General features: G+C 55.8%; 2 protein-coding genes across 7 annotated transcripts in view; one reads left to right on the top strand and one right to left on the bottom strand.

The window, feature by feature from the left end:
• Window positions 1-3082, top strand: part of Rere (arginine-glutamic acid dipeptide repeats) — a 396954-nt gene extending 393872 nt beyond the window's left edge. For all 6 annotated transcript variants that reach the window (XM_071617313.1, XM_071617315.1, XM_071617314.1 and 3 more), the window contains 2 exons: window positions 213-393; window positions 566-3082. In XM_071617313.1, coding sequence (XP_071473414.1) covers window positions 213-393; window positions 566-599 — 215 coding nt within the window. In that variant the 3' untranslated portion in view covers window positions 600-3082. The remainder of the gene's footprint in view (window positions 1-212; window positions 394-565) is intronic.
• A 6714-nt stretch (window positions 3083-9796) lies between these two features.
• On the bottom strand, window positions 9797-22491 carry Slc45a1 (solute carrier family 45 member 1). Its single transcript, XM_027947775.3, has 8 exons — window positions 22095-22491; window positions 21477-21569; window positions 20879-21103; window positions 17451-18187; window positions 14848-15001; window positions 13306-13482; window positions 12050-12255; window positions 9797-10063 (listed from the first exon to the last, which is right to left on the bottom strand). Exons 1-8 carry the CDS (start codon window positions 22489-22491, stop codon window positions 9797-9799), a joined length of 2256 nt encoding a protein of 751 aa, XP_027803576.2.
• Window positions 22492-24123: the final 1632 nt, after the last annotated feature.

Below are 24123 nucleotides of genomic sequence, written 5' to 3'. Positions count from 1 at the left end.
GTGTGGGCCTTCTCTTTCCCTGGGTCTCCGAGACTGCTGAGCAGCCTCTTGCCCCACACTTTGGGAAGTACTTTCTGCAGAGCTTGGAAAGGGCCGAGTTGACTGTCCCTGGCCAATGGCATGAGGCTGCTGGGCAGGTTCATCCTCCCTGACCTCCTTGCTGGTCACTCCTTTGGCTGTTTCTGTAGTAGAGACTGTTTTGTGCTTGGCAGGCACCCCCTACCCCCGAGACTTGCCTGGGGCCATCCCACCCCCCATGTCAGCAGCCCATCAGCTACAGGCCATGCATGCCCAGTCGGCCGAGCTACAGAGACTGGCCATGGAGCAACAATGGCTGCATGGACACCCCCACATGCATGGTGGCCACCTGCCAAGTCAGGAAGATTATTACAGGTGAGGTGGGAGGGAGGAGGGAAGAGGGGGGTGCTGTGTCTGAGCCCAGGCTCCCTCCATGGGGGTTCCTGTGAATAGGCAGGCAGGCTCCAGCCACTTGCCTGTGGCCTGTGAGGTGCAGTTGCCTGCCACCTGCCCAGGCCTGATTCCAGTGTTCTTTTCTTCTTTCCAGTCGACTGAAGAAAGAAGGTGACAAGCAGTTATAAGTTATTTATTTGTTAACGCTGGCTGTGGAAACCCCAATTCTTGGGGGGGGGAGAAACAGAACTTTTTACATACAATAGGAGCTGCAAAAGCAAAAAGAATATCTTCTAAAGATTTCGTTATATATTTAAAAACCCCGCAACTAAAATGTATCTGCATAATAGTGTTGTTTGTTGAGAGGATTCCCTGAGACCAGTTCGGGTCTCCCTGCATGACAGTGCCCCAGAAACTTAGTGAGTCCTGGACTGGACTGAGCGTCCAGAGAGCTTCCCTGCAGTCCTGGGGTTCGGCTTTAGTTTTCTTCCCTTGATTTCTCAGTAGGTGCTAGAATCCGTTCACACCCTTCACTGTGCGTGCAGACACGATGGACACGTGGGTGCCAGAACCCACAGGGCTTGCAGAGAGGTGGCATATGAGTTTGGAATCCAAGAGCTATAATTTTTAAAAAATCTTTTATTTTAATACATTGTAGGAAATCTTCATAATTTGAGAAAGCTCTGCAGCATGGCTTTTTATGTCTGTAAATAAATAATTTTAGAACAGCCTTTTTTTCCTTCCACAAACTACTATTCTGATCTATTTTTTCCAGCCATGTCACTAATTGTGAATTCCTACCAGCTATTGACAGAATACAGAGTTGATTTTTTAATAAAAAGTTATATATAATTATCCCTTTAATTAAAGGGAGCAGATGGGCGTTAACTAATTACAAACAGGCAGAAGCTTGGACTAGGTTTGGTCACAGCAGTGAGCGTCCAGGGGTTTGCAGGGACAATGTTACAGACTATTTTGCTGCTTTGATTTTCACTTCCGTCTGTTCCCCGCACGTGCTTTGCCAGCGGCACAGACGTCTGACAGCGAGCCTCTTTCATTGTGTACAGGAGTGTGGGAGTTCTGTGTTGGCTTTCTGTTCCCTGGTGTCATCACCGTCCTGTCTCTGTGGGATAGAAAGCACATGTTTACATGTGTCCTATGGTAGATTTCCTTACAGAGTTCTATGCACACACATTTGTTCTGGATAAATTGCCTTTTTAATACTTTGAAGATTACAAAAACATTCTAGAAAATCCAAGAAAATGATTCCATATAACTTAGCACATGAAAGAGCCAGGACATATGCCTCCCAACGGGATCTGTTCAAAATCTGCCCTTTTGTGACGTCACCATTTGGATGTCCTTGCGAGGACCCAGTCAAGTCATCATTACTGCAGACGGAGGCTGCTTGAGTGAGGAACACTGGGGGCCGTTAACATGATTATGAGTGGCAGCCTGCCTCTTTTGGCCCCATGCAGGGCGACTCGCTTCCGCCCGGAGGTACCACTGGTAGGAGGTTGGGCCCTTCCAGAGCAGAGCCATCCCTGCAAGACAGAGGGTGGGAGACCTGCATCTGTGGACCACACCCCTGCCAGGACAGGACCCCTTCCCATCCTCTCAAAACTCTCGAGGCCCATTGTGTGGTGCACATCTCAGAATTGCCTGTGGGTCAGTGGGCAATGTGTACCCAGAACCCAGGCCGCAAGGGGCAGGTCAGGGGCTTGACTGAGACCTGCAGCAAGGCCCTCTCCAGTTTCTATCAAAAACCCTGTTGGGTGTTGAGTCGGGACAGATAGGATTGTTTTAACTGTTAAATATTTGTACTTTTTTTGTTTCATATTCTCTCATTCCATTTCTGCCTCGATTTTAGTTCCTTAGGGGGAGGCAAACTCAAATTAACCCTTTGCCATCAAACGACTGGCTGCCATGCAGGCATTATTCCTTCTTGGGTGGTTGACACACCACCCAGGCGCTCTGCCCTGCGGGCTTCCTCTGGCTCTGAGAGGCCTCTTCCTGCTGGGTGCCCTCCCCTTCCCTTGACACTCCTCTTTTGCTCTCGTCTCCCCCACCCCCTCCTTTCTTTGGTAGAACCTAACTCCTACCATTCAGTTTAACTTGTTTATCTCCTGTATTACCCATTTTTCCAAAGAAGAGAAAGAGTGAAGTACTTTGAAGTCTGTACTTGAAAACTGTCTGAAGGTGTTTTCTTGTTATGTTTCGGGTTTCTCCCCATATCCCAAGGTGGAGCACTGCGATTCTTCCATTAAAACCCACAATCTGAAGCCCTTGCCCGATCACCTAGAGTTTGTTTAGGAGGCCCCAGACCTGTGTGGTGTCTTTGAAGCCCGACCGCTTGGTTTCCTTTGGATTTTCCTTCCTTTCATTTGAAGTTCGGTTTTGCTTTCTGTGTTTTGTATGTGTCTTGTTCAATGTCGTCAAGGTTGAGCTTCACGTTTCACTGCAGCAGAAGCAGAACAGAGTGTATATTCTGATTTGCTACGTTTATATATATCTTGAAGCTAAATGTATATATGAGTAGTTTGCCATGAGATAACACAGTGTATACAGAGTAGACACCCAGAAATCGTGACTTCTGTGTTCTCTCCATTTGAGTATTTTGTAATTTTTTTGAAATATTTGTGGACATAAATAAAACCAAGCTACACTACAACACCGAGTGTCCAGCAACACACCGTGTCTCATTCCTGGAGGGTGGTGGGGGTACTGGCCATGGCCCTGCCCTAACCACAGGGTGGGGAAGGGGTGGAGGGAGTCTGCTGGTCTGTGCTGCCTGGAGGAAGGATTTCTCTAATGAGTCCCCTTGCTATCTGGGAAATGCTTCCCTAGCAGGAAGATGGGGATCAAGAATACCACTGTCTCCAGCCACTGCCGTGCACCCCTACATCTGTAACTTGCGGACACCCACCAAGGCGTATGGACATGTGATTGCTTACCTTCTTAGGAGAGAAAACTATCTACCAGGACAGTGACCTCTTGCTGGGACCTATCCTGCCTAGATCCCTCTCTATACACCGTGCCCTGCCTGCCCTGGTCTTAGCTCCAGGTTAAAAGACTATTCTAGTTCCCTATGGGAGTATTGCCCAGGGAAGGGAAGGTGCAGTGGGTAGCTGTGGCCACGAGGGGGCAGGAGTTGTCAGAATAGATTCATGCTGTGGTTTCAGAGCCTGTCTGGGGCATTTTCCTGAAGTCGGCCTATCCCTGAAAATCTACATGGATGCCTTTTCATCTGGGACATGGCCATGGGTTTCTGGGTGGTCTTCAAGGTGTGGCAAGAGCAGTGCAGAGAACACTATTGGCAAGCTGCTCTCAAACCAGGCAGGCTCTGTGGCGTAAAGGGAAAGGCTTGGGAAGCAGCAGGCAGGTGTCAGGTGCTGCGCAGTTCAGGACATTGGGAAGTGTTGCCAGATGGGCCTGGATGCTGTGTACATTGGTTTCCTTGGGAGGTCCAGGCAGCTGATGTCCTGGGTCTTCATAAGCTGGTGGAATTGGGAGGGGCTGCCGAGGAGTGGGGGTGGAGCTAGAATTCAGGTGGCATCGTTGCCAGTCTCTGTCAAGGTGGTTGGTTCCGATGGTGAGACTGAAGCTTGAAAAGGCATTGCAGAAAACGGCATGGAAGTTTCTCAGAACTCTATAGAACCAGGTGATTGCACAGTCCCCACTAGGTATGCATCAAAAGGAAGTGAACTCAGTATAGCAAAGACATTTCCACACACTCATGTTTACTGTAGCACTGTTCACAGTAGCCAAGAGAGGATCGACCCAGGTGTCCACTGATGATAAATGGATAAGAAAAATCACCTGTAGGATGGAATTTGGCCATAAAAAAAGAATGAAATCCTCCCATTTGCAGCAACATGGATGGAACTAATGTGAAATGAAATAAGTCTGGCACAAAAACAAACACTGCGTGTTCTGATTTATCGAAGCTAAAAAAGAAGCAGAGAGTAGAGAGACTCATTGGAGACTAGGGGAGGGGAGGTTGGATAGCATCACCACAGACTTGAGGAGTAGTTCCTGGGTTCGAAAGCATGACGGGGACACTGTGGTTTACAGTAGTTTATGAGCCTTATTTTAAATAACCAGAAGGGTTCAAAGCTTCTCAATGCAGAGAAATGATGAATGTTTGAGGAGATGGGAATGCTAATCATCTTGATGTGATCAGGGGCAGGCCAGGGCCCTGCTACACGGAAGGGAGAGGAAACCTGGGGACCTGTCTCTACCTGTGGTGCTCTCTACATGGTGAGACCCAGGGATGAGTGATCGGGGCACACACAGGGTCTCACAGTTATCACCAGGGCTCCCTGGCCCATCTGGAAGGCTCCAGCCAGGTTCCGAGACTCAGCATTGGAGTCAGAAGAGGACCTGTTACCCAGACCCCTGGGGGTCAAGCTGATAGGCCTCAAGCCAAGTACTGAATCATACTGTGCTCCCTAAACTCCCACAAATATCTTACCAACCAAGTAAAAAGGCATGGCCTTTCCTCAGGCCGTTGTCAGTACCCAGCCACACACTCAGTCTAAGGAAGAGGGCAGGTGTCTGTTGGCCCAGTGAGGAGGTAAAGGGTGCTGCTGTCACCCAGCACCTGCCCCAGGCGGGCCAGTCCTCACCTCTGGTCGCCCAAGCGATTGGTCCCTCTGTGCCTTTCTGCTCCTTTGTTCTAGGAGTGGGTCCTCAGCTTGGGATTGGAAGTTCTGTAGCCCCCTTGTTTCTGCAGGCGGAGACTCAGGAAATGGTGCCTGGTTGGGCGTGGTGTGAGGCTCAGAGCCCACCATGGCTTAGGAGTATAGATGAGGGCACGGCTGCTTTGTTAATAAATGTCTGTGGCACTACGTGTGGGTGCCCTGAGTAAAACAAGGTCACTTAGAGGGCAGGGATGCACCATGCGGATTAGCAATGGCGTCCCAGATAGACTTGGAGCTTTGAGCCTCTGGGCCCTCCAGGGTCTGCACCACAGAGCTCTTTACAGTTGGGGATGCAAACTGCTGAGGTGAGGGGCATGCCAGGGCCCTGCTGCATGGAAGGGAGAGGAAACCTGGGGACCTCTCACCACAGGACCCCTCACCACCCATGGTGCTGACTACGTGGGTGGGACCCAGGGATGTGTGATATCGGGGCACATACAGGGGCTTCAGTTATCACCAGGGCTCCCTGGCCAATCCGAAAGGCTCCAGCCAGGTTTCTAAACTCAGTTTTGGAGCCAGAATAGGACCTGTTACCCAGACCCCTGGGGGGCAAGCTAATAGGCCCCCAGCCAGGGGAAGTGGCTGTCCCACAGTGGACCCTGGAGCAGCCCTCTCCACTGTGCTCCCGTGACTCGGTTTTGGCCTGCTTCAGGCTGCAGGATGAGCTGCCCTCGGGGTCCCTGTGGTTCCTGGGATGGACCTGAGTTGCTGGAGAGTCGGCGTGGCCTCTGGAGAACCCTTGGGTATGAAGGCCTGGGGTGGTGAACTAGATTTAAAAGCAGGACTTTAAGGCACTTATTACAAGAACTGTTCAACCAGGGACACTTCCTAAGGCCACCAGCTGTTTTAAGGCCATAGTTTTCTATGTGCCTTGCCACTGGAGGTCATTCCCAGCTCCCCTCCACAAGGCTCTGCCACTGGTCCTGGGACACAAAAATGGCCACTCCCAGTCTTGGCCACCAGATGGCAGTGGTTACAAAGCCTGGGTGCCTGACTTCTGGGGCCTTCTCCATTCCCTCAGAGCCTCTTAGCGTCGAGTGCTGCTTGACCCGGCCCCACGATCCCAACTATGGCTGAGGGAAGATGGGAACAGAAAGCCGACACAGCCTGTGGCCTCAGTTTCCATTCCATGTGGGCTGCGAGGGGCTCCAAGGCAGGCAGTGTAGCATTCTGGGGAGCAGCTGGCACTCAGGTTTGCTGAGGAGGAGGCCAGGAGCAGCTTCCTGTTTTGTGGGTGCAGCTTTGGTTTTGTTTCTGGCCACCTGAGAGGGCGAACCTTAGGGCCACTGGACAGAGAAGGAGGCTTCTCTCCCTCCCCTCCCTGCTCTCCATGGAATGAGAAGCAGCCTCTGAGTGAAGCCTGATGGTGTGCCCAGGCCCCCAGCTGAGGGACCTGGTGGGCAGCCCAGGGGAGGGGGCTGCTGCCCGGGAGCTCGTGGCAGGGTGAGGTCTGCAGGCAGCACCCTCAGTTCCAAATCCCAGCCCTGCCAGGCATGAGCAAGTGACCCTACGTGATGTGATGGGGACCAGGAACCTGGTGTTCTGTCTTGGTCCCAGTCTATAAAACGGAGTGACGAGGCCCCTTCCCAGCATGGTTGGAGCATGAAGCAAATTACGTGCCATGGGCCTGTAGTCAGGACTTACGAACTATCCCGTCGCAGCTTGATTTTAGGGAGAGGGCAATCTTGTGACAACGGACTCCAGCAAGTGTGCTGCCCTGAGTCCCGGAACAGCCTGAAGGTCCAGTGCGGCTTTCTGTAGGTGGCCCTGTGCTGCCTCCCTAGCACCCCCCACATGCAGACTCTCAGAAGGGGGCCTGACCGCAGGGGCTGTGGCCAGACCGAGGTGGCTTGGAGGGAGAGGCCTTGGCCCAGGTCGGGGGATGGGGGGTGGGCACGGCCCAGGATGGGGAGGAGTGGTGGGGGCAGGGGGAGGCCATGACCCAGAGGTGGCCAAAGTGCACCACACAGGCAGTTTTTTTTTTTTTTTAATTCCCACGTGGAAAAATCTTGGTTTACTTAGAAAGTTCTAGGAAGAGGACTCAGGATTTGAAATGCCGACAGTAGGTGGGGGGCTCCTACTCCTCTCTTGCAGGTTTAACCAGTTGTGGGCAAAAACAGACCAGCCCAGAGGACAGCCACCCAACACCAGAAAGCCTCGTCCTCTTCTAGGCAACATAGGAGTGGGAGGCTGCATCCTGCTTCCAGGAAAAGCCTCAACTAACAGGAGACACGGCCCGAGGGGCGGGGGGTGGGGGAGGAGATTTGGGGGGTGCGGGGGGAGTCTGCTGCCCTTCGCACCGTCAGGACTATGAGATGTGAGGGCCAGAGGACAAGCTGCCGACCCAGCAAGCGCCTGCGGAGGTGGCGGTTGAGATGGTCTAGGTGGGAAAATCGGACCCTGATGGGCAGAGAGGCGGGTGTTTGCTGAGGCTTGGGCCTGGCAGAGGCCTGGCAGTGAGGGGAGTCCCCCCCCCCCCACATTGCTTAGGCTCCCCAGGGGCCAAGGGGGAAGGGACAGCTCAGCTATCTGCAGGTCCCCCTCCCAGCCGCAGGGTGGAGGCTGCGTGTGAGGGTAGACTGGGGCCAGGGAGTGGCAGGCACAATGGTGCGGCCACCTTGGGTCCACAGGCAGTGGCACCAAGGGAGAAGCCTGGGGGAGGCTGTGGGCCAGGTGAGGAGGTCATGGTTGAGGTACTGAGGCCCTGACAAGCTGGGAGCTGTGGCCCAGGTGGAGAGGTGACCAAAGTGCTCTACAGAGGCTATGGCTTTTCTGCTTGATTGGTCACATGTGACTGGCTGCAGGATGTGACCAACCTGGTCACATCAAGGTGACGGAGCACCTCCTTCAACTCCAGACTCCTGGGAGCTGGGCCACAGGATCAGGCCCCCTGGTGTGTGTGGGTGTAAAACCTCGGGATCGTGCCCTCGGGTGCCAGGGGCTGCACTATCCTATGCCAGGCCCAGTTCTAGTGCCCTGGGCACCACCAGGATTTGGCTGTCACCCTCTCACAGCCAGTAATCACAGTGTGGGGAGCAGAGGCTGCCCAGGGTGCCTGGGGAGGAGCCTCAGGAAGTTGGGCGTGTGACGTGAAGAGGTGACCAGAGGCCAGATGGAGGACAACTGTCTGAGCTCCAGAGGGTGCCGCCTGCATGTTCTCCCTACCAACCCAGGCACTGGAGGATGGGCGGGAAGAGGGGCCTGCCCTTGTGCCCCAGCCCTCAGCCGTACCCACAAGGCAGAGGAAGCTTGGGTGCTGAGTAGGTGCATTTCCCACTTTGGGGGCATCTTGGTGCCTGTGTTCCCTCGAATGTGACGAGCAAGTTCCCGCTCAAGGGATGGCTCCCTCTTCATCAGCATCTCATCAGAGATGTCGCTGTCAGGCCCACCCACCCCCGACTGCTCATGCGTCTCCCAGCACCTACCACCACCCTGGAGCCTAGGAGCCCAGTGCATTAGGACCCTGGTCCTTGCACACCAGTTCCAAGAGGTGGGGATCTGTTGCTCTGCCAATCCCTGAACCCGCGACCTCACACTAACCTGGAAGGAATGGCATTTCCTATTCCCCTGGGCAGTTCCATAAGCCCAGTGCCCGCCCTGCCCACACCCAGGGCACTGGCTGGACAGCTGGGGTGTGGTCTTGGGTCAGCTTCCCATCACTGCTGAATGCCTTAAAAGGTGCAAAGTTTTATTTTGGTTCCTGGTTTCAGTCCACAGCCAGTTGGCCCTGTGGCTTTGGGCTATGATGGCAAAGTACGTCATGGCCACTGGGGAAGCTGCTCACCTCCTGGCAGCCAGGAAACAAAGGGAGAGAGGAAGGTGCGGGGTCCCAGAGCTCCCCTTCAAGGGCAGGTGACCTCACTTCCTCCAAGGAGGCCCCGCCTCTTAGAGGCTCCATCCCCCCAATTGCACCCAGGATTGGGGTCCAAGCTCTTGACACAGGGGCTTTGGGGAACACTTAAGGTCCAGATAACCAGCAGGGCGCGGTAGCCGCCTGGAATCCCAGCAGCTCAGGAGGCCCAAGGCAGAAGGAACACAAGTTCGAAGGCAGCCTCAGCAACTTAGCGAGGCCCTATGAGACCCTGCCTCTAAATAAAATATAAAAGGGCTGTGGCGTTGCTCAATGGTTAGTGTCCCTGAGTTCAATCCCTGATACAAAAAAGAAAGAAAGAAAGCAGGTGATAGAAGACGAATGGAAGGGTGAATGAAGGGATCTGAGGCCTCTGACCCCAAAGAACCGCGACCGGATCGCAGAATGTGCGCTGTCTTCCTCAGCATTGCTGCAGGACTTGTCACTGGGGCTTCCTGTGCCCTGTAGACATCACAGCTCCCCTGACCAGCACGTGGCACCCAGCTGAGCTGTAGCTGTCTCCAGGGGCTTCCTGGGACGAGGAGTGGGGAACCCCCGATTGAGAACCACTGAGTTTCACTGCAACTTTCAACAACCAACCCCCCCCCCCCACCGCCCCCTAGTCCCCAGGAGAGTGGCCCAGGTCCCAGTGACCTCTCACCCTCAGAGAGCCACTAGAAACTGCAGCTTTGCTGCTGTCATTTATTGTTGGACCACATATTTACACCCCCACAGGAAGCCTGTCCCGTGCTCCCGGGCCCTTGGTGTCTAGTGGCCAGCCCACTGCAGACGTCCAGGCCCAGGCAGGAAGCCCAAAGCCGAGCCCTGGGTGTCAGGTGTTCAGCAGGAGGGGCCGGTGCTCCTCATCCACGGAGTCACTGGGAGGAATCTCGTAAATGACAAACAGGGAGGAGTACAAGCAGCCCAGGAAGGACACCAGGCTGGAGAAGTACATCACGCCGTTGGCGCTGCCCACAGCCGAGGTCAGGGGCCCCAGGACCAGGGAGACCAGGATCTGGGCCAGGAAGTACTGGCAGCTTAGCAAAGAGATGTCCACGCCCATGCCCCGCCTCGTGCCATCCGCTCCGGACCCTGCAAACTGACCGGAGAGGGACGCATCAGCCAGACCCGCCCCAGCCAGCCACGCAGGGCGGTGAGGAGGCCCCGCAACTGCTCCGCAGCGACCTCACGTTTTTCAGGCCGAAGTGCTCAGGGCTGAGCCAGGACTTGATGACATCTGCATGTGGAGGGATGGCGACTGGGAACAGGACAAGTACTAATGGGTGGAGGGCTGAGTTCCCACAGGCCAAGCGTGCCCCCTGCTCTCCCCAGGAAGGACCACTGCCCAGCCCCACGGCCACTCTACCTGCGCCCCCTTCATCTTCCTCAGCCAGGAAGCCTGCCTGAACATGCCCTAAGATGTCCCTTGTGGCCTTTGGCCTTGGTCTGGAGGTTCCCAAGGCTGCAGCTTGGAGGCGCCCTTCCCCCTCCCTCCCCACCTCAGCACTGTACCTGGGGAGGTGAGAGGTGGATTTTGAGGAGCAGAGCAGGAGGGGCAGTGGGGCCACACACTTGTGGGCAGCACAGGCCACCAACAGCCACCTGTGTGCCAGATGGATGCCTCCCCATTGGTCAGGGGTGTGTGACATTATAGACAGCATCCATGCACCGATGGGCAACTCTGGGACGACGGACAAGGCACGTCAAGGTGCTCTGTGATCAGCACCACTGTCCTGGGGAAGGCTGGAGCTCTCTGGGCTACACCTGTCTTTGCAAAGAAGGTCCTCTGGGTGCTGGGTTGGACTCCAGCCCAGACAGGAGCCCCCTGGAGGCTGTGGCCACGCAGGCTCCGCATCCACGCAGGCTCAGCGTCCACGCAACTGTGACTGAATCCCATTAGGGCAACCCCTGACCCTGGTGCCCCTGCCTGAGGGGAAGGGCAGTCCTTTGCCCAAAATTGGTACATGGTTTACTCCAGTGAAGGGGGCTCAGAGCTCCAGGGGCCTGACAAGGGGACAGGGCTGTCATGCCCAGCTCGCGTGGCGTGACTAAGCTGACGGGGAGCTGTCGCAGCCACCACCCAAAGACACCAGGCCTCCCCTCTGTGGTTCCTGGGAGCCCGATACTGGGGGATTTTGCTCTTCGTAAAAAGCACTGTGCTTGGGACAGCCCTGGCTGAACTTGTCAGAAACCTCAAAACCTTAAAATAAACCAGGGCTGGGCCAGAGACTGGGGCCCCAAATTAAAGGGGCGTCAGGAACTAGTGAGCAGGTAGTATTTTTAATGCAGTATTTAAAATTTTCAAAGTTACTGCAAAAACAAAAAACACCACGGTGGGAGCGTCCTGCGGCCATAAAAGAGGGTGACACAGCAACTCCTGCTACACCCGGGGGAGCCCAGACCATCGACTCGGAACGCCAACCAGTGGTGGTCTTGGAGGCCAGAGGACTGATGGCTACAGGGTTTCTTTGAGGGTGACACATGTTCTAGGTTGGCTGTGGTGGTGGGCACACAGTTCTGTGTCTGACACCTCAGCTCTGCCCAAATAAGCCAGCAGCCGCCCCCACAGAGACGGCTCAGGCTGCCCTCGTCTCTCTGGCTTCAAACACCAGCGCGGGTCGGCCTGGCCGCGATCCCCAGCTGGTCTGTGTTGTAGGTGTCGACACCTTGTTCTGCACGGGCTTTGGACATTAGTTCTGATTTTCAGAAATCCTGCCATCACCTGCCACTGGTCCTGGGGGGCTAGCTCTGGGCGCTCGGCTCTCCTCCCGTGAGCCTGACGGTGAACTGCTGTGTGAGTGGGGGACCCGGAAGCCTGATGAAGGGGACAGAGGCGGGGGGTCTCCCTGACCCAGGGTCCTTGCACAGAGTGTGGGTCATGTGGAGGCCCCTGCTAAGGAAGCAAGGGACGGCTCACAGGGCGGTGAACCTGGGCGGGTCATGGAGGCCGAGCACACTGGGAAGGACTCCCTCCCGCCGCCAGTGTCTGGATGGTCTCCATTTTCAAGCAATGGCCCTGCAGATCGTGTACCCATCCCGGGGACATTTCCCAGGCAGCATAGCCAAGAAGCAAAGGAGCACTTACCTTCTTGCTCTGGTAGTAGTCGCAGAGGAGCGAGTAGGGCAGCGTGCACAGGGTGGAGAACAGGACCCCGTAGGTTATGCAAAGGGACAAGACCACGTAGAGGTTCCTGGAGAGCGTGGCCAGCCCGGTGCCCAAGCCGAAGGCGAGATAGGCGATGAAGTAGAGGGTGCGGACGCTCAGACACTCCTCCAGCTTCTCCAGGATGGCTGCGGGTGGGAGAGGGTGAGCGGCCACCGTGTGCTGGCCCCACAGACCACATCCTGCACCACCGCCAGGGCTGAGCTGAGGTGGTGGAGAAGGGACCCCGGGTGGCTGGCCACCTGGCCCCAACCAGAAAGCACTCATTGGGGGCTTCCCAAGGCAGGACTGTCACATGGTCGGCAGCAGACCCCTGGGGCTTCTGCAGGGGAAGGGGTCTCTGGGCGGAATCACGGCAGAGATTCAGGGACTCGGGCTGGAGCTGAGTCTGCGCGTGCGTGGATATTCTTCCTTGCTGTCTCTTTCCTACCACGGGGACAGCAACAGCCCATCCCCTGGCTGGCCACCATCTTTATGACTGCCACAAGGTACCCAGAGATGGCACAACAACGTGGGTCTGTTTTATTTAAACAGCTGAGGCCACCTGGCTATGGGGCACCCAACACCCCGGTTGCAGCCCAGAGACTTGCAAGTGAGATTTATTCATTTTCTGGGCCAGGAATGGAACCCTGGCCATTTAGCTACAGACCGTTGAAGGCAGCTTCCGAGCCAAGAGGGCACAGATCTTGGCTAAAGAGCTGGGGTGACCTGTGTGTGGCCTTTTGCAGACAGGAGCCGACCCTAAGAGAACACTTCCGGTGGTCACTGCAGCCAGGCCCCACAGGGTGGGCACTGTCCTCGACTCAATCAACATGCCACCCAGTCCCAGGGCTCACCCACCAGCGTCCCCTGCCCACCCCACAGGCTCCTTGATGCAGCCCCACCACCCCTCCGTCTGCCGCCCCTCGGAAGGACATGGGTCTTGCAGCACAGCCCTGGGGCGGCCAGGCATATCCCAGGTCCCCACTTGGCCCTTGGCCCTGGGTTTAGTCAGGGCTAGCCAGGCACCTGTCCCCTCGGGCTGCCCGCAGGTTGGCCTCTACCCCCCAGTGCCCAGGACAGTATGGCCTGCCGGTCCAGCAGTTACAGAGGGACTGAAAAGAGACAGCATGTGCCACCCGCCCGGCGCCCCGAGTTTGGATTCCGTGTCTGCACTGGGGAAGTGGGCTGCCGCCTACCTGAGTAGAGGGCCGCGCTGAAGGCGTAGATGCACATGCCCCAGCAGCCCATGGTCACGCCGCTGTTGTACTTCTGATACTCTTCTGACGTGTGCGGGGCCTTGGGGTCCCCTTGGAACACCACCTCGCCCATGAAATCCGTGTAGAAGAGCAACATCCCCTCAAAGGAGAGCCAGCCTGGGAGGAGGAGAGAGGGCTGTGGCCCTGGATTGCAGAAGCTGCGGCCCAGCCCTTTAGCCAGGCCGTTCTTACGGATGACAAAAGACACAAGTGATTTTTGTTGTGTCTTGTTTGGTCCCAGGGATTGAACCACTGAGCCACATCCTCAGCCCCTCCACATTTTTTAAATTATTATTTTGACATCGGGTCTCATTAAGTTGCTTAGGAACTTGCTAAATTGCTGAGGCTGGCCTTGAACTTGTGATCCTTCTGCCCCAGCCTCCGGAGCCGCTGGGATTACAGGCGTGCACCACCGTAACTGGCAAAACAAGCAATTTTTATAGACTCAAGGATTACAGAAGAAGCACCCCATAGCTTCACCCCCAGAGACAACCTCTGTTAAAGCTCTGTAGGAGTCCCTGTGGCCTCGCAGGTCAGATGAATGTGTATTTTTATAACACAAACAAGTCGATGCCATGGGTGCTCCGGCTACTGGGAGAAATACGTTAGGAAGCACAAATGGTGACATGGACCCCATGTGCTTCATCACCAATAGAACTTAAGAGCTCTGTCCCTCTGACTCCGTGTCATCCCTTCTTTGTGGGGGAAGGTGGTGTTTACTGGGTCTCTCGAACCCCAAGAAATTTCCACAACTTCCTAAATCTTCAAATACTGTGAGACAGACTCATTTTAATGCCATAAAATGCTTCACAGCGTGGCCACGCTGTGACATACTCAGCACCCCCAACTGTTGGACACTCTGTCCCCTGGCCAGTTTTCAGCTATTGCAAGCCACGCTGGGCAAAAGGGCTCATGCACATACACTTGATGCCATCTTTGGCTGCATAGGACACCCAGTGAGGTCACTGCGACAAAGTCATGGACACTCTTATGATTCCTGCCCATGACCAGATGGCCTTCTAGAAGGTCCTGCTGATCCATGTCCCATCCTCAAGCTCCTAATCACCCTCAGATGCCCAACAACTCAACAGCAAAGAGACACCAAACAGAATAAAAGGCGAGTCCACGGTCGCTCCAAGGTCAAGCCCTGTGGGTTTAAGAGCATCCGTGGGTGGACCAGGCTGATGCAGCAGGTGGAGGGCAGAGGAGGACACTGTGGGAAGGCGGGGCCCGTCGTTTCACTATGAGTTGTCCCAGAGCTTTTGGGAATAAGGATTTGGCTCTGTGGAGACCCAGGTGTCCAGCCCTGCCCTGGGGAAGTAGTGTGACCCAAACACCAGGTTTGATGGGGACCTTGATGGGGACCTCGCAGGGCAGCACCTTGCTGCCCTTGCTGTCGTCTGTGGGCTAATGAGGGAAGAGCCTCCTGGGAAGGGGCAGAGAGGCTCGGGCCAGGGGGCCCTCTCCGGGCCCAGAACTCACCCAGGAAGTGGTTGACGCAGAGGTTGCGCAGCGCCTTGGGCATGTGGCAGATGGTGAAGCAGAGGCTGCGCAGCGACAGAGGCCGCTCCGAGTGCTCGCTGGAGCCCGTCAGCTGGCTCTCGTACTTCACGCCGTTGAGCAGGATGTTTGCTACCTATAACGGAGCCGCAGAAGCCTGAGTCAGTGAGCCAGCCCCGGGTACAGAGCACGAACCAAGCACCAGCCACCAGAGGAGGGAACTCAAGGCCCGCAGTGTGCCGCAGAGCCCACAGTTGCTCCCAGTGTGCCGCAGCAGGAGAGCTCTGTGCCTCATGGTGGGGGCGGGGGACGCGGTTAAGCCCTGGGAAAACACGGAGTCCACTTAAAAAAACATGGATCTGTTCAGCCCAGGACAGCGCGAGGCCTTTCTTTTCCAGGAGGTCCATTATTCCAAGGCGATGGGGACACCTGTTCCGAACCCTCTCTGCACAGTCCCCCACCTGAGCACAGGGCGGGCACATCACATTGCCCCCAGCCCCAGCCTTCAACGGGGACGTGCTGTGTGGCTAAGGTGCCCCCTGTCCACACGATGGAAACAGAAGGAATGGGGGACAGTTTCTTTCTGGGACCCAAGAACGATCCTCCTGGGGGGCATCTGCTCACTGACTCCGCCTGCTCCTCCCTGCTTGGTTTGGGGGCACAGACTCCAGCCAGGAGAACTGATCATTCTGAACTTGAGCCGTTTTGAGAATAAAGACGCTGCTCTGGCTCCACAGGGGAGTCCAGGTGTTGTCTGCGCCCAGCGGCTGCAGTGGGGAAAGGACATGGGGCGTCCACATCACTGGTTCCCAGGGGCCACGTCGACAAAGCCTGTCCCCCACACCTGCCCGAGGAAGACTGCTACTTATACCATGTCCCCACTCAAGCCTGGATGTGTTTATTTTAGCTCCTGATTTTTATTCTCCTCAAAGAGCTGGGGCATCAATGGCAATGGATTCAGGATGAGAAGGGATTCAGGAGAGAAGGGATTTCAACAGGAGTTTCAAGAGCACCCAAGGAACTGTGCTTAGAAGCCACTCTAAACCTGGAGAGACAGGTAGGAGGCCCCGGCATTGACAAAAGACTGGCTTCGTCACTCTGAAGTCACCAGAGATGAGGGTGACAGCGCCCCTGATGGGAGCAATCAGGAAATCCCTTGCTTTGGCCAACAGCAGGCCTTCCTGACTCTGGAGATCTTTGGGCCTTCAAACCATTTCCGTGCAATGGCTCAAATGGTGCTCCCAAGGACTTGGCCAGGACCTGCCCCTGCCTCTGCAGGGCTCTTCCCCCAGATGGGACAATGACTGAGCCAGCCAGCAACGGCTTTAAGGCCCAAAAGCCATAATGCAGCAGAGGAAGCCAGGAGAGTCCCAGTCAGGCCCAAGCATTTCACTGGGAGGAGAGAGTGGGCAGCCACCTCGCTGTCCAGTTAACTACTGACTAAGCCAGGGAAGTCTTCCTGGGATCAGGGAAGGCACCCTGGGCTCCTGGGGGAAGCTGCCTGAGAAACCAATGGCCCTGGTCCCATGTGGACCCAGATGGGGTCGAGTCGGCCTGGATTTACTTCTCACAGGGCCGCGTCCAGCCCACCTGGCCCAGTGCAAGTTCGATGGTTTCACAGGACTCAAGTCCACAAACCCCAAGTTCCTGACCTCTCCTCCTATAACGCCCAAGGCCAGTGGGCCACTGGCAGCCCTGTGTCTACTTAAATAAGAGAATTCCCTCCCTTGGCTTGGAGTAGCCTCCTCAGGGTCATGGTCATAGATTCTTTTTTGTACCAGGGATTGAACCCAGGGGTGCTTAACCACCGAACCACATCCCCAGCCTTTTAAAATCTCGAAACAGGGTCTTGCTAAGTTGCTGAGGCTGACTCTGAGCTTGAGATCCTCCTATCTCAGCACCCCCAGCCGCTGAGATTACAGGTGTGCACCACCAGGCTTAGGATCGTGGATTCTGGAAGTTGGTAAAACCTCATGTCTCACTTGGTGGGCTTGAGGCCAATCCAACATATACTAAAGGCAACCTAAACCACCTTCTGGAACATTCTGTGCCTTCACAGAAGATGTCATGGCCCTGGAGAGTCCAGAGCTTCTGCAACCCCTGGTGGTTGGCTAACACGAGACCCTGGGAGAGACTGCAGTCGGTGAGTCTCCGAGCCCTGTTTGATACTCCAGGTCGCCTTATCTGGAGACTCAGCCTGTTGGTACCACACTCACGTGGCACAGATGGGCTGGGGGCTGGGCTTGAGGGAAACTGCCAGAAACCAGCAGAAGACACCCTGTGCTCATGCACCAGAGAGGCGTCCTCCCTGCGTGGCCTCTGCACAAACGCAGCAGTGTATGTAGTCCGCAGCCTGCTAAGCCTCCTGGCAGTGGGGACCCTGCGGTCTCACCTGGACTCCCGTCAGGCTGGGGTTCATGCAGCAACATGCGAAGTGAGGCTCCTCCGCGCAGACAGGAGGACCTGGGCAACCCGCCCGGCCCGACGGGAAGCTCTTTCCAAATCAGCTCCCCGTCCTGTCATCTAACTGCTGAGGGGGACCCCCACCGCCACCTGACCCCTGGCTTCCCACTGCTGGCTTTCACCTGTTGGCTGAAGGTCACGTTCCTTCTCCTGCTGGTTTCGGGGCCGCCTCCTCCGGCTGCATCCGGCAGAGCCAACGTCTGGGGTCTCTTCAGAATCCCGGAGGCCCTGGGCTTGGGGGTGTCCAGGGAGCCCACCCTCAGCACGTCCCTGTCTGAGCCAGAAGTCAGAGCACCCTCCCTCCTCTCCAGCAGTCCCCGGTCCTGGTAGTAGAAGCCGTCTGGGGCCCGGGGGAAGCTGACACTGATGGCCTGCCTGGGGACGCTGCCAGGGAGGGCCAGGTAGTTGTCGTGGCCTCCCGTGAAGCAGTCGATGAGGACGCTGTCGATGTTGGAGGTGCCAAAGGAAGAGGCGAACTCGTTAATGCCCGTCAGGGAGCTGTCCCTGCTGATGAAGCTGCCGTACTTGGGCGTGAGGGGGCTGGGCGGGGAGATGGGGCTGGAGAAGCTGGCGTACAAGCTGGTGGCCTGGGCGGGCAGGGCGTCGCCGGTCCCCTCCTCCAACAGCAGCGGGGGCGAGGGGGGCAGCGGGAGGCTGGGGCTCTTCATGGCCGTCCGCTTCTCACCCAGGGGCCGCAGGGGCCTCTCTGGGATGCTGATCAGGGTCAGCACGGTGGTGATGCTCAGGGTGACCGCAGTGAAGATGTAGATGACGCGCAGCTGGCCCCCAAGGGCTCTCCCGAAGCCAGTTCTGTCCCAGTGGATTCCCCCGACCACATATCCGAACCCCCCTCCGAGACCTGGGAGAGAAAGGGGGCTTTGGTTCCTTCCTGCCAGTGGCAAGGGAGACCCGAAGGACGGGGTCCCATTTCTTGGGACACTGAAATAGCACCGTCTGTCCCAAACACCCAGATGTAGTATCTGTCCCACAGAAGCCCCGACAAAGGTGGCAGTGGCATTGCCAGGTGGCTCCTCAGGGACACTCCCTCCTCTGCCTGCTGGGGTCACCTGCCTGGTGGTATCCTGGGGCCTGGCTCCGGAGCGGGCAGCACATGGCCCCTGCCCTCCTGCTGCTCCACTCATCACGAGCTGTTAGGGCGACATAGTGGATGTCGCCAGGTCACGCCTTCCCTCAAGCCCCCTCTGGCCTCAGAGTCGTGGGAGGCTGACACAGACGAGCTTGCTCAGGTGCTCCCTGACCGTGTCCTTGCACATGGTCACCATGAGGAAAGTCACCTGTCTCGGCCCCACCTCTCGTCCACCTGGCCCTCAGGATCTTCCAGCACAGGAAAACAGAGGGGTGTGGAGGTCTCAGTCCAGGGCCCAGGGCACTGGCCAGATGGCCAGGAGGCTCCCAGAGCCCAGCATGAAGATGTGAGCCAGGCCACGGCGGGGGTGGGGTGGAGGGGTACAGCGGCGGCAGCAGCAGAGACCTCCAGAAGTGCAGATTCCTGCAGCCGGGCTCTGTGCGTCTGAGCCCAAGAGCAAGAGCAAGGGACGCTGCCCCGGCCCCAGCACCCCGCCCCTCCACTGCCAAATCTCGGGGAAGTGTTAATTTATTTTGTTTTGAGTTTAGCTGTATTTTGAACCATCTACTGTCTGGGAGGAGGGTTCCCTTGGTTTCTTCCAGCTCGCGATCTGGAACATGGCTTCTTGGGGTCTGGCCTCATTACCTTTAAGTGCGAACTCCGGTGCTCAGCCCTGCACACGTGCTAGGAGCCACACGCCACGGAGCTGAGCTCTTCCATTTGCCTCCCTCTGACTTTTACATTCCAGGTCGTGTTCTCCATCCCTCCTCTGCCTCTGTCTTGCTTTTTGCCCTTCTTTGGCATTTCGTTATTCTCCCTTATTTATTTATTTTTGGTACCTGGGATTGAACCCAGAGGTGTTCTATCACTGAGCCACATCTCCAGCCCTTTCTATTTCCTATTTTGAGACAGGGTCTCACTCAGTTGCTTAGGGCCTTGCTAAGTTACTGAGGCTGGTTTTGAACCTGTGATCCTCCTGCCTCAGCCTCCTGAGCCGCTGGGATCACAGGTGTGCACTACCAGCCCCTCTGATGCCCACATGCTGATTGGATGACTGTGTTGGTCACTGTGTTAGGGCCCAGGAAGTCTTCAGGGGTGCAGACACAGGCAACCAGCGACGATGCTGACTCCTGACATCTACTGCTGTCCAGGGCAACCGCCGCAGGGGTCAGCACCTCCCTCCTGACACCCAGAGGAAGGGGGACACACCCGTGGACAGCGTCTCTTGCATTCGGTGCCACAGGTTTTGCATTTTTGTGATTTATTTTTTCCCTGCTGTTGCTCTGTTTAAAACAGGCCCCAAGAGGACTGCTGAAGAGCGGCCTGGTGTTCCCAGGTGATACATGAGTGTTTGTGCATGCGTCGCAGGGCTGTTGGCCCCAAGTTCAATGTGAGTGAGTCAGCGCTGGAATAAAGTGTCTTGAAACAGAAACATGAAAAACTAGGTTACGTGTTGACCGATTTGATGAAAATATCGTGAGGGGAAGGTCACAGGAATCCAGCCCTGTACTCCTCCCGGGAGCAAGGATTCAGTATTTGCTAATTCAGCGTTTGCGCTGACTTTGTAAGAACACAGCTGCTGCAAATCACGAGAATGGACCGCCATGTGTGCCTATGTGTCTACATTTAAATGCACAGATACATTCCGCCCTCCGTATCCACTGGTTCCATATCCTCAGATTCAAAATATTCAGAAACTCATTGTGTCTGTCCTGAACGTGAACAGACCTCTTTTCATCATTCTCTAAATGATGCAGTATAACAGCTATTTACCTGCCACCTACATTGTGTAAAATACCATCAGCAACTGAGGGAAGACTAAAGTCGAAGGGGAGATGTGCAGAAGTTATATGTAATCATTGTGCCTTTTTATTTTATTTTTTTGCTCTACTGGGGATTGAACCCAGGGGCTTGCACAGGTCAGGGCTGAGCTACATCCCAGCCCTTACTGTGCCGGTTATACAAAGGACCTAAGCAGCAGTGGATTTGGGTATGGCAGGGGTTCCTGGGACCCCTTAGGAGGACTGGAGATATGGATCTACACACACAGGTGTGTCACCATGGTATGTTACCGTGGATACATGTTGTTTGAGATACATCATTTTCATTTCTTTTTCTTTTTTTAGAACCAGGGATTGAACCCAGAAGTACTTAACCACTGAGCCACATCCCCACCCCTTTTTATTTCTTGAGACAGGGGCCTGCTAAGTTGCTTAGGGCCTTGCTAAGTTGCTGACGGTGGCCTTCAACTTGAGATTCTCCTGCCTCAGCCTCCCGAGCTGCTGGGATTACAGACATGTGCTCCCCACCCCCACCGCCAGATACATATTTTCAGTCGCTTAAATGCTTAGCCTATATTTGAATTTCCCCAACTTATTTTGAAATCGGGGAGTGAAGAAGGGCCCCCGAGTGTACAGGCTCACCCAGGTTTCTGCAGGCTCCGCGCAGTCAAGGGGCACTCACCCGCCAGGAGGGCATGGATGTTGAGGCCTCTGTCCTGGTCCACTGGGCTACACACGTCCATCATGTAGGCGTGGCTGGGGTTGTCCGCCGAGTCTGCACTGAAGTCCATCAGCACCACCCCGCACACGGTCAGGAGGATCCCCCACTTGTGATTGGTGGCCGTGTCGGCCAAGGCAGTGCCGATGTCCCTGCCATTTAGCAAGAGCGAGAGGCCCAGCAACGCCCCTGGAAAGAGACACAAAGTCACCCAGAGAAAACACCCACCAGCTCTGTCCCCTGTAGTTCACCATCTAAGTCCAGAATCCTGGGAGAATTTTCAAAAATCAAACTTCAAGCAGAGCTGGTGGGACGGGCCAGCTGCAGACTCGGGTGACTTTGCCCCTGGTCAGGTGTGAGCAGCAGAACTGGAATGAGGTGACAGTGACTTATCCCCAGGGTTGACTGAAGCAGGGTCGGGGCTCTCGGCGGCCACACCACTGAGGGCCAGGAGCACTAGGGACTGGGTTGGCAGAGACTTTTTACAGATTCTCCTAGAGGGAAGCTGCTGGGCTTCTTGTTTGGTTCTGGTGTCATTTTATTTCATGCCAAGACCACAGACCTAGAGCCAGGACAAGAATGAAAGGACGTCTCCTTCCCAACCTTGAGGTACATCGGTCACTCCAGGCACCCAGCAGAGGCTGCAGCAGGAACCCTGAAACACAGCAGGCCAGTGTCATCGCTGACCGCCCCACCCCCCCGGACCTAGGGACACTCGGGATGGCCGGTCACATTCCTGCACTCAAATGTCCCCAAAGAGTCAGAGGGTGGAGCCCACAGGGGGCCACAGAACCCTAGCTACAACTGGAAGACAGAAAAACTCCGGGAATCGCTCAGAATGTCCTTAAAATTTCCACTTCGACAAAGCACTGAGCAGCCTTGACAGGACCACACCGACCCAAATGCCACCCGCATTTTCGCTCGGATTCTCTGATGATAGCTTGGTCCAAGAGGGCGTAGTTCTTGGGGTTGACTAATTCCTGTTCTAGTGTCTGCTTTAGATGAAGGAACTTAAAATGTGGGACGTGATCAGCTACATTGGCCTTCGACAGCCCCAGACTAATGAGAGGAACGTAATTCCTGCTCTCCCTTTGGAACCTCAAGCTACTTGAACCAAGGCTTCCGGAAGCTTCCAGAGGTTTCCAGAGGCCATGTGCCATCAGGGCTGGCTGGGGCTCACCGAGGATGGGGCTGATGAACCACACCAGGCTGTAGAGCTGGTCGGGCAGGCCCATCTGGAGGAGCACGGGGGTCACATAGGCGGTCTCCATGGCATAGCTGAACTCAATACCAAAGAGGATACAGCCGTTGAACAGCAGCTCCCGGAAGGACCTCTGGGGGTGCAGGTCCCCAAAGTCCACTAGCTCAATGGGACACGGAGTGTTGGGGGGTGGGGGCGGAGACGGACGGATGCACTTCCTCCTCTTGGGGTGTCGCTTGAAATTGTTGGCCCGGTGGCTGATGTGACGAGTCACAGACCCCGAGTAGCCAGAGATCTGAGACCTCCAGACGTCCTGAGGCGCCAAGGTGGGGAAGAGGGCCTCTCCCGGAGGGGTGCCGCTTACGGGGGGGATCATGGTAGGCAGGGCTGTGGGCGTCCCTGTGGGGAAAGCCCATTGGGCACGACGGTTACTTCATGGGGCCTCGATTACAGGAGTCCACTTTCCGCGTGGCCCCTGTGGCTCTCTCCCCACCCGCTGGTCCTTTGCACACGGGAGAAACTGAGTCCACACTGAGCACCCCCATTTCACCCCGACCAGCAGAGCCGCCTGCCCAGGAGGATGGTGCAGGCCCCGGATCCTGTGGGTGAGCTCAGCCGCCTAGGAGACAAAGCCTGAGCCCCGGTCCTCAGGTCCCCGCATGAGACCCCACGGCTCCGCCAGGACAGTCGCGCCAAGACCCTCTTGCGGAGGTGAGGGCAGCCAACGGCTTGGTGGCTACCTGAAGGCCCCGTGGGAAGCCTGACCCATGGCCCACTTCCAAGGGACCAGAGTTGGGCAGACCAGGCCCAGGACAGGAGCCACCTGCGGACACTCTGAGTGGGGGGACAGCCTTCTTTCATAGGACGGAAAGTCACAGCGTGCCCTCTGCTCCCGAACCCTTGTATTCAGTCCCTGTAGGAGGCCAGGGCCCTCTCACTCCAAGCAGCTGGGCCAGCGAACACAGCCATGTCCTTTCAGCATCAACTCGTCAGTCAGGAGAACTGTCAGTCAAGTCTGGAGACTTCTATTCAGGGGTTCAAAAGCTCTCGAAGGAGGAGGGCTGGGGTGCCGCTCCGTGGTAGAGCACCCGCCTGGCGTGTGTGAGCCCTGGCTTGGATGCCTAGCACCTCAAAAAATAAAGGTGAAAAATAAAAAGGGCCGTGGAGGGGTGAGAGGTAGACTCCCATCTTTGATTTGTTTATGTTGAGAACAATTTCCACAGTGCCCACGAGGTAAGGAGGGAATCGGCACCCCCAACTCCCCCCTCCTGTCCTCCAGCCCGCCCAGGGGAGTACAAACTGCACTACACAGAGACCCCTCTCCTGAGCATCCAGATGCTGTTCACTGTTTTGAAATGAATCTAGATTTTACAAATTAAAGGAATGGACTCCTGTTGCTGACATGTGTTTTAGCTAGTGCCCACTTTCCTAAGCACAGGGAGAAGGCTACCGAGATCAGAGGGAGAGACAGGTATGGACGTCAGAATGAGTCCTAGGGCCCCATGTGGCCTCTCTGAAAAGCAGGGGACCTCATTTCCTTTGAAGTTCTTCCTGAGAAGTAGCCCCCAACCCAGACAGCTTTCCCGACCTTGGTAGGTTTCTTGATGACAATGTTTGTCACTTACCAAGACATTACAGGCTTTCTTCCAAAATTAGTTTTAAGTTTCAGAAAGAAGGCCCTTATTTTTGACATTAATGTGACTATATCACTTCCCATCACCCTACGCTAGTGGATAACTTCTTTATGAGTCACTCCGAAGTTCCTCACCCCAGATTTATATCAACACACTCAGGGATCACCTTTCTTCCCTTCAGAAGACATGAGTGGTGGACGTGATTGGACCTAGAGCCACCTGAGCAGGATTCAGAACATTGAGCTAATCCAATGACCTAGCCACCCTTTCACCCATCCATCCATCCATCCATCCATCATCCATCCATCATCCATCCTATATCCATTCACCTACCAACTCATCTCTCCATCCGTTCATCCACCATCCATCTACCC

The sequence above is a fragment of the Marmota flaviventris genome, chromosome 10 (genome assembly GCF_047511675.1).
Source record: "Marmota flaviventris isolate mMarFla1 chromosome 10, mMarFla1.hap1, whole genome shotgun sequence".
Lineage (NCBI taxonomy): Eukaryota > Metazoa > Chordata > Mammalia > Rodentia > Sciuridae > Marmota > Marmota flaviventris.
The sequence above is the reverse complement of the archived record's forward strand: the minus strand, read 5'-3'. Positions and strand labels throughout refer to the sequence as shown.